The 10,000-nt window shown below is 34.1% G+C and overlaps 1 protein-coding gene across 3 annotated transcripts in view; it reads right to left on the bottom strand.

Annotated features, from left to right (window-relative positions):
- Positions 1–10,000, bottom strand: part of LOC113815828 (protein FAM76A) — a 28,342-nt gene that overhangs the window by 843 nt on the left and 17,499 nt on the right. The window contains exons 4-9 of one of the 3 annotated variants that reach the window (XM_070122121.1): positions 7,303–7,439; positions 4,968–5,046; positions 4,050–4,115; positions 3,096–3,239; positions 2,169–2,395; positions 1–1,578 (exon numbers count right to left, since the gene is read on the bottom strand). The exon at positions 1–1,578 is cut by the window's left edge and continues 843 nt beyond it. In XM_070122121.1, coding sequence (XP_069978222.1) covers positions 1,551–1,578; positions 2,169–2,395; positions 3,096–3,239; positions 4,050–4,115; positions 4,968–5,046; positions 7,303–7,439 — 681 coding nt within the window. In that variant the 3' untranslated portion in view covers positions 1–1,550. Of the gene's footprint in view, positions 1,579–2,024; positions 2,396–3,095; positions 3,240–4,049; positions 4,116–4,967; positions 5,047–7,302; positions 7,440–10,000 lie in introns of those variants that run through there. The other 2 variants (XM_070122123.1, XM_070122122.1) reach the window with 2 other exon arrangements.

Genomic DNA, 10,000 nt, shown 5'->3' with positions numbered 1-10,000 from the left:
TTGTGACCTCAAAAATAATTATTTGGAAATACAGAAACAACAGCAGTGAAATCAATGTTTAAAATCACTCAATTATTTCAAATCCAAAAAAGTAAGCAAACTGTTTATAAAGCCTGTGCAAATACACATGAAACAATTACTATAGTTAATATCGTGTTAAGTATCAGAAATATACATAAATCCAATGACTGATTTAAAAAACACAAAGTACAAGTATCCTATATATACAAAATTCCATAAAAACTATGAAAAGTCTTTTTGATAATAAAATATTACTTCACAATCTTCTGAATGTGTGGAACCTTGCAGCTTCATTATACAAAAAAGATCATGGCTTCTAATAATGTCTAAAAAGACAACACCAAATATCATAAATGCTGCAATACAAATTCTACTTAGGAATATCCAAATATACAACAAATTCATAAAATTCCTGATATAGAGAAGATTAATAGTTTCATTACTAGTAACCAAACCTATAATCAAAACTGAATTTGGGTTTAAACTATACTTTCATGTAAATTTAGGACATAACCATATCGACTTACAGCATCTGCAGGTTCACTCAAACATTCCCTGCACTTACAATACAATCAAATATTGACTACAATGCTTTTGAAGTGAGCAATTTTCCATAATGAAATTTATTGAATTCAATCAATCATACTCATTAGTAGTTCAAAGGAAAGAACTACAATGTACCATAAAAAAAGAAAACTTGTTGAAGATAAGACCCCCCATGAATATTCACAAACATCAGATAGTTACATTTCCGTATACTAAGATAATGGTCGAAAAATCCAAATATAAAGATCTACTTTCTAAAATCAAATTCTTACATCTTAGGAGAATGGGGTCATCATATACTCTTCACTATTTGTTCTAGTTTCCAATGCTTAAGATCATAGTCCAAAATAAAATTGTTTGGGTAACTACTAAAAAAATATCATACATGATATATTACAGTCCCTTCACCTACATTTTATGTGAAAAAAATATCTTGTGATATTTTTCTTGTCACTGTTAACTGCTTCATTGATGAATGATAATCACAAAATACAGAATAATAATCTCTGCATTACATCATATAACAGTAACCATTTACTTCCAAAATAACTACAGAAAGTGTGTATTAAATATATAGCCTTACACTTCTTAATATAGGTTTGAACACATCTATATACACTTGCTGATCACTAGTTCCCAATCATATATATCAAGCCTTTAGTTGGTGTACTGTTAATAGCACAGTATCTATCTTTATGCTATGTACCTACAGTTAATCATGATCATCATAATATGCAACTACTTATAACATTAAAAAAAATGAAAACCAGTGTCTTAAAACTGAAATACAATACTGGAAAATGTCAGCTAAAATGTAGTGACTTTCTTTTAAGAATCACATGACTTTTAACATTTTACTCCATTACTTTACTACACAAAAAAGCCCTAATAATTTATATTTCTTACATATTAGTCTTCGAAAATGAACAGGTTTTATACTTTACCTGGAACAAGGCCTACCACGTTTCATTTGTAACTTATAATCATACTTTTTTACCTGAAGATATCCCACTGAAAGAATATTACTACTATTAAAAATACATATTACATATTCTAAAATTCCTAACCATGTCTAAAATGGAATATTATTCATGCCACAGAAACAACTGTCCTTAGCACTTCTTTAAAACACTTGCAAAGCAGTAGATGAAATCTCTTTAAACTTGGCAGCACAATTGATAAATTACATTTGTTAAATTCCTTGTACACGGAACATTAACCAAATATCAAAATGTTAAATACAACTGTAAATTAGCCATATGAATACTGATATTTTAAATCTGTGTTTCAAAAGTTACAATCTCCAATTCATTACAGTGAATAAAAAAATATTCATCTACATCAAGATCATTCATATCTAACCATTTCTGAGTTTCCACTCACTGTTTAGGTGGCCATTGTCAAACAAGAATGTAAAAGATCAACTAAGAAAGAGGTATCTATATTAATACAGAAACTTCCACACAGCTGAAAATTAGTGGAGTCATCATTCCTGACTATTAAAACAAGCAGATGAAACAGACTGCAATGTATGATACATGTCAGCCTAAATCAAATGAAACCAACAATAAAACTGCCAGGACTTAGGCATTAATCATTACCCTACAGAAGGACTGTCTGTCCCAGATGAGCCTCCGTCTGTGGCTGAGAGAGTGGCATTCCTATCACCCTTCTTTTTGCCTTTCATTAACACAGCAATCTCTCGGCTTTGTTCACGAATCTTCTTCTGCAAGATCTCTACTTTGCTTTCATAATCCCGGCTGCAATTCTTCATCTTCTGGCGGAGCTCCTGTTCGAACGTGAACTGACTTGCCTTCAATTCAGTCATCTGAATCAAAAAAGGAGAAAGTTTGAGTAGTTAATCAATCAGCATTTTTTTTTTTTTTTTTTTTTTTTTTTTTTTTTTTTTTTTTTTTTTTGACACATGGATTTACAAGTGCTTAGCCACCAAGGTACCAATAATTAGGCCTACCTGAACTCACCTGTTAACTCCATTCCTTGAATTTGGGGGAAAATTTTCATTTCTAGTACTATCATTATTGTTATGGACATTATTATTATAATTAATACTGACATTACCATCACTATAACATTATTAAAAATGATAACAAAAATAAAAAGCTTTTCAAAAATTCAAGGAATAGGGTAAACAGGCAGGATCTGATAAGCCTTGTAGCTGACTCTTTTGATAACTATATACTTGTGGAGCCATCTTGTGTCAAATTCAAAATGGCCAAGGCAGGTATACATAGCCTCTTGGCACCAATCATTTAACACCTAAATATAGATTATACATAAACTGAAAAGAGGGAATACAAGCAAACAACAAAGTAAAAACAACATACAAACAGGAGAAATTTTACCATGAAGCATTCAGACCACCCCTCCTCTCCACAACCCTATTTTTCTGATACACTAACTCCCACAACCTGTGAAATTTTGGGCAAGTGATGCAGGTTCCATTTTTTTACTTGCTATTTCACCCACTTTTTATAACATGCACTCATTATCTACAATCCAAAGTTTACCTGTTTTTCTTTTGCCAAAAGCTGGGAATCTTTGCCTGAAAGTTGCTTCTCAAGATGAGCTATTCGTTCCCTTAGCTGTGTTATTAGCACAAGCTGATCAGCTGTTCCTGGGTCATCTCGAACTGGACCAGAATTTCTTGATACCTGGTAATACATTGGTGTTTAAGTTTCAGTATTATCAAAAACAAACTATATATATATATATATATATATATTCTATGATGATGCATCTGTTAACAGATTTAATCACATACATGTAGATGTTTTGATATCCACACTGGATAGCCAAAATTCTTTGCTCTGTACTGGATTTAATGAAAAGGAAGTAAATCAATCTATAAACAGAATATCTAAAGTATGAAATTTAGTCTGATAAACCCAAATGACTACAGTACATTACTTTTTAAGAAAATTATCCTTCCCATCTAACAAGTGAAACTCCATTAAACTTATAAAAAAAAGAAGAAAAAAGAAGAAAAAAAAAAAAAAAGAATAACTTCTTAAACTTGAGTTTAACTCTGAAACTGATCTATTGCCATTAACACTATTTGCTTATACTAATATAACCTTCTCTTACCTTAGGTTGATAGACTCTTACGAATCTTAACATTGCTGAATCACTCTCCCTATACTTGTACCTTGTAATCGATCTTCCTCAGGCTCACCAAGTGCCAAACTTCCTAATACACAATTCCTCTTTTTGATAGACTCTCTTCGTCCATTCTCTCCATCCCTTCTCACTCACACTATTCGACTTATTCCTCAACCTATTCAGCTTCCTGACAGTGACTGCCCTTTTCAAGGAAATCCTTTTCCATGGCTTTTCCATTGTACTCACCAAAAGACTTATTCAGATTTTCCTTTAAAGTGCTCATAGCATGAGCGCCTCAACTCTCATGTTTCAATCCCTCTTTCTGGGATCCTTTACCTTTTCTGTTATTACTTAACACTTACCAATTTCTTAAATTTGTCATGTGTTTCCACACTCTGAATGTCTTTGTCTGTATCATATAATCCCAGCTGAAAACATGAGAAAACTCTTGTAAGTGTTGACAAAGGAATGAAAACACATCAAGAAACCATATGATGCTCACATCAGAAATTACTAGCTCAAAAATATAAGGAGGTAAATGACTAATTTACTTGGCTGCCTTCCTCCAAACTGATATGTAAGATATTGAAATTCTTATTACAATATTTCCTTCCAGTTGTACTGTACTTTACAGCCTGTACGATCTTGCTTAAAATTATCACTTCATTTCTTAACTGCAAGAACTTACCTTCCTCCTTTTGATTAAAAACAGTTCCTTCCTTGTAGATAGCAAAACCAAATAGCAAGGCCATTCGCTTTTTATTTCTCTAATTTTGTGGGCTAGGCAAATTAAACTGTGAAAGTGAAAATATCACAGAACCAAAATAAAATATGGCTTTTCTAATTTAAACTCATAAATCAAAGCATGACTAGGTCCCTTTTGTACAGCTTCACTATTCACTTATAAGCAACATGCAGCACTTAGATCACTAATGCTATGTATAGCAAAAGCCTTGCACAACAAAATGAAAAACATTAAAACATATTCATTGCAAAAAATAAAAATATCAAATATAAAAATAAATCAAAACTCAGCACAGATAATACTAAGATTAGTGTGTGTGTCCTCCTGATTTCCTAATATTTTGAGAGGGTTTTTTTTCCCCCTTTTGCAACTAGCATTACACAAACCAACAAAATAAGAAATAAAAAACGTATGGCCCCAGATATAATTCTTTATTAACCCACACTGGTCTTGGCTAAAGCAAAAAACAAAAAAATAAATAAAAAAAGAAGAAAAAAAGAAAAGAAAAAGAAGGAGAGCATATAGCACATGATACCTTTGCCGGAGGCTCTTCTTGTGGCATTTTCGTAACATCGGGTCTATTGGGTCTTTTATTGTGGCCACTCAGCTTATGTCTGTTATAGTCAGAAAAAGGAAAGAATAAAAATTGAGTATTAAACCAATGAAAGATGAACATGCCTAAGTTATAAATCAATATTCACCATCTTTTGACATTTTCCCAATTCCACCATTAGACATTAATGATGGCATGGATAAATGCAGACAATTACATTTGTCTGTATCTATATGTTCTCATTTTCTGAAAATATCTTGAAAAGAAAACTGAAAAACTATTAATAATGGCATGGATAAATGCAGACAATTACATTTGTCTGTATCTACATGTTCTCATTTTCCAAAAACATCTTGAAAAGAAAACTGAAAAACTATCACTATCATAAAAAAGAGCATTTACCATATAAAACTGCTTATCTTAAAACTCTAAATCTTCAGACTATAATACTATCGAAAAACCTTCAAAATCTCCATGCAGCTGCACAGTATATGAATATTTGCTTAGCCCTTTGAGTACCTGTCTGTGCTAAACCCCCCCAAATTATATAGTGATGCTCAAGCCCTGCTGCAAGTAGTTCCGGCTTTTCCTATGGGTGCGAGGCCAGATCAGTAGTTTAACCCCTTGGATACAATTGCTTCACGACAATCACATGGACTAAAATAATGGGATAATGCAAAAGCCCTTTCTCAAAGTCAAATGATTCTAATCACTTTCCAAGAGGTTTTAACCATCATCCTAGCCTTCAACCAAAATGCTCACGACAGGTTCACGCCACTCAGGCCTGCAGCCAGATTTTCCCATGAAAGCATGTTCACGTCACATTCCCCTCCAGCCAAAATTTTTCATGACATGATGGTCATGTCATCCACATGGAGGTGGTTAAAATCTTGATATGCATACAACTATCAGGGGATCACAGAGGGTCTGGAGAGTAGCCCATAATGCTGTTACAAACAAAAATTTACCAGTTTTCTGTGCATAGTATAAAATTGCTAAATGAGGCGAGTTGGATACTCAGGTTACATCCCCCCCCCCCCCAAAAAAAACATTATTAAATTTTCTCAACTAATACCCTACATGCTACTTTTTATAAAGATTCCTATGCCATTTTTTGAAACAGGAATCAGTGACATGAAAATACTTTCATGGGTAGAAATGGCTGCAGGTCGGGAGACAAACTTGCTGTCATGAGCGAAGGTCAGAGTGAAGGAAAAGATTCACCACGAGTGCACAAATCTCTTGGAGGGTTATTAGACTCATTTGGCATTTAGAAAGGGGCATTTGACTATTTCCATTGATAAACGGGTTTGGAATGTAATGTCCATAAGCCATCACTGGAAAAGCACCAGCTCCAGGGAGGACACTATTTCGAAGCTCAGCATCGTTAAAATGTTACTTTTTTCCCTTCCACCGAGTTATTTACTACTTAGATATGATATGGGGTCTGTGCAAGAAAAATAGTCTATTACCATCAGGATAAAGCAACACAAAAGACAAAAACAGACTTTGAAAAATGGCGAAATTGTTAAAAAGTTATGCAATATAACTTTGCAAAGGGGAAGCATAAAGTCTTCTCACCACATACGTGTTCATATGTGCCCAGCCTACACACCATTCATATGTGCCCAGCCTAAACACCACATACCTAGCAGAGCGCGACTTATGTAACCTAATGCCCGTACTTTCCGCCATGTGCTTGCTGTGACATAACTGGATTCAAGGGGTTAATATCACGAAAAGAAAAGCACATTTCCTAAATGCTCAAGGAAAGGAGATATCAGGCAAAATCATGTGGGCCTACAGATTCCTTAGAGGTTGAGTACTTGTAGTGCCATCTACATGAAAAGACAATGTTAAAATAAAAGTACAATCGATATTACAGTGGCAATCAGTAGTAGTATATTTTCAACTGGATTTTCTTTTTCTTCTGTTTTCTTTTTTGAGAGAAGAGAAGAGAAGTGAAAAAGAGAAAAAAAAGAAAAAGAATAGAAATGAGATGAGAAGAAAAGAGAAAAAAGAGAAAAGAGAAGTGAAAAGAGAAGGGAGAAAAAAGAGAAGAGAAGACAAGAGAAAAAGAAAAGGAAGAAGAGAGAAAAGTGAGGAGAAAAAGTGAATACTTTCTTATAAACTAAAAATATAAACTTTAAGTATCTACTGTACATAAAAAACTAACCTAGTCATTTTTTCTGTACTCTATATTGGAAATAGTTTTCATGGCCAATTTTCTTTTCTTTTTTGTATCATGTAAAGATAGGAGACCAGTGACCTGTAGCAATTCTAATGGCAAAGATAAATAATTCAGTTATAACTGTACCTTTCCTTATCCTTGTGGTGTCCAGAACGCGAACCAAGCTTTATGTGAGAATGCCTAGCAGGATCTGTTACTTTTGTTTTTGCTAGCGCTCGCTTGTATGACAGTGTGCAGAGCCAGCACAACAACTTTCCGTCAACCTGAAAACAAAAACAAATCTATTAATCAAAAGAGAAGAAAAAAATATATATATACTGAATATCTAGATTTCAATATTACATTATCTTTTTCTGCATAAGCATTTTTAGCTTTTTGGACATTTTCCAGTGTCTATACTTGTCACTTGATTTGCTGTAATACGTCAGTCATGGCAGATAAGAATAGGACCCTGAGCATGGAAGTATCATCCTCTGTGGAGGCGGCATTCTTCCAGTCATGGCTCCACTGATAAACACTCATTTGTCAATGGAAATAATGATAAGACTCAGTCGGCATTTATGATGAGGCATTTGCATTATTTCCATTGATAAACGTGTGTGAAATGTACTATCTGTGAGCCATGATTAATAACACTGGCTCCAGGGCGGACACTATTTCCAAGCTCAGGATCCAATTCCTGCCTGCTGTGACTGGCAGAGATTGTATTACAATAAAATTGAATATTACTTATTGTTATTATCATTACACCAAATTATGGACTACCTAATGAGATGATGAGGAGTTTGTGCAAGGAAAACAATATCATCTGGATAAAGCAAATCAAATGACAAATATAGATTGGAAAAAAAAAAAAAAAAAAACTTATGCAGAGAAAAGAGAAAATAACATTGCAAAGGGGAGGCTTGGAGTCTTGCAGACGAGTGTTCTTGCGTGCTCAGCCTTCAGGATGCACACCTGGCAGAGTGGCTGTTCAAGTAAGCCTAATGCTGGTATTTTGGGCCACATGCAGGCAGTGAAGCATCCTGATCCAAAGGGTGAAGTACATTTTTCAACACTATCCATTCTATTGAATATATCATCTTAAGCAAGCACTCAAGAGCTGCTTAGTAACAACCTGCTAATTCATTCACAAGTCAGAGCTGCCTTAATTGACCCCTTATAATTCTATTCACTAAAGCACAAAATTTCAGCTAACCTGGGCAATGCCACCCTTGAAATATGGAACTGCATTCAACACAAGCAACTAGTCTATTACCTCAATAATATAAAACCATATTTGCAAATTTTAGTCTTCTTGGCTACCCAGTTTGTTCACTATATAGATAATAAACCATGACAAAGTATTTAGTGAGCTTTTCATTATCTTTTTTTCATATTTCAGTGAACCTTTTCACATTACCATCACAAAGAAGAGTCATGAATAAGTGTAGTTCCTATATTTGATGGTGCATAAAAAACACTCCATGCACACCAAATGAAAATAAAGCTACATTAAATTGGAGAAAAAATCAAGTATTCCTTGCTCAATTAATTCTTAAGGGTAGTAATTGTGTTGGATACATCATTAAGTTGGATGTACCCAAAATTATAATAAATTACATATTTCTTCTTAAGGTCATACACTAATCTGGCCTCTAAACAAAACAGTGTATGGGAAATATACTGAATTTCAATTAACAAAACATCTGGTTACTCTTTCATAAATCTAAAAAATAACAAATTTCAACTGATATGATGTTAACTTTCAAGTTCCTACTTGCCACAAATCTGGCTTACTAAATTTCATAACCCCCATCCCCCCAAAAAAAAGGTGTCATTTTTTTGCACAATATGTAAAAACCTGGAGAGAAATTTTCCCAAGTCCTTTTCACAGTTAAGGATATGTAATGTCAATTTATAACTAGCGCTGCCTGGAAATTTTCCAATAGCAACATAGACGTTCCTCTCCCTGTGCAAATTACAGATTCTAACATCTTTTCAAAATGTAAAAACAATTAAAAAAAGGACAACTATATCTATATGCTGTATGAGTGGATGCAGAGAAGATAAATTAATCCACAATTAACCCGTAACCAACAGCTGGCATGTGCGTACATGTCATGGCTGTTGTGGACAGAAAAATGGATGGCATCGCATCATCCCCATCCTCGCAACAATGGCTGAGTTTGTTTTACTCCGAAAATAGCAGTTTTATTTAAATGGTAAAGATTGTAGGCAATAGCAGCTATAATGAAAGTAAACCTTCAAAATTTATAACATTTTTATAAATTATAGCAATATAAAAGCCAAATGTCACTCGCAAACTACCAATCGAGCCAGGCACAAACAGGGAAACTGCTGAAGTGCGCCAACAATCCCTTATTCCGCCATCAGCACTGGGTTAATATTAGAATCTACATCTTAAAATCTGCATAATTTAAATCAGAATCTAATTTTTGCATATACACCACCCCATCACGTCAAATATATACACACATATATATATATATGTACAATCATGAAGGAGTAATAAAATTAACCCCTTGGATCCGGATGACATTGCTGCCAGGGTGACATGAACTGCCATCATGAGTGAAGACCAAGGTGATGGAAAACACTCGCCACGAGTGCACAAACTTTTTGGAGTGTGATTTGACTCATATGGCGTATACAAAAGACTTTAGCATTATTCCCATCGATAAACGAATGTGGAATGTAACGTGTGTAAGCAGTGACTGGAAGAGCACCGGCTCTTGGGAGCACACCATTTCCAGGCTGTGCACCATATTCCTGGCCACTGTGACCCATAGCGCAAGTTGTTTTATGTACAATTGAAAATTAC

This window comes from Penaeus vannamei, chromosome 5 (genome assembly GCF_042767895.1).
Source record: "Penaeus vannamei isolate JL-2024 chromosome 5, ASM4276789v1, whole genome shotgun sequence".
Taxonomy (NCBI): domain Eukaryota; kingdom Metazoa; phylum Arthropoda; class Malacostraca; order Decapoda; family Penaeidae; genus Penaeus; species Penaeus vannamei.
Note: the sequence above shows the minus strand (reverse complement) of the source record. Positions and strands in the feature narration are given on the sequence as shown.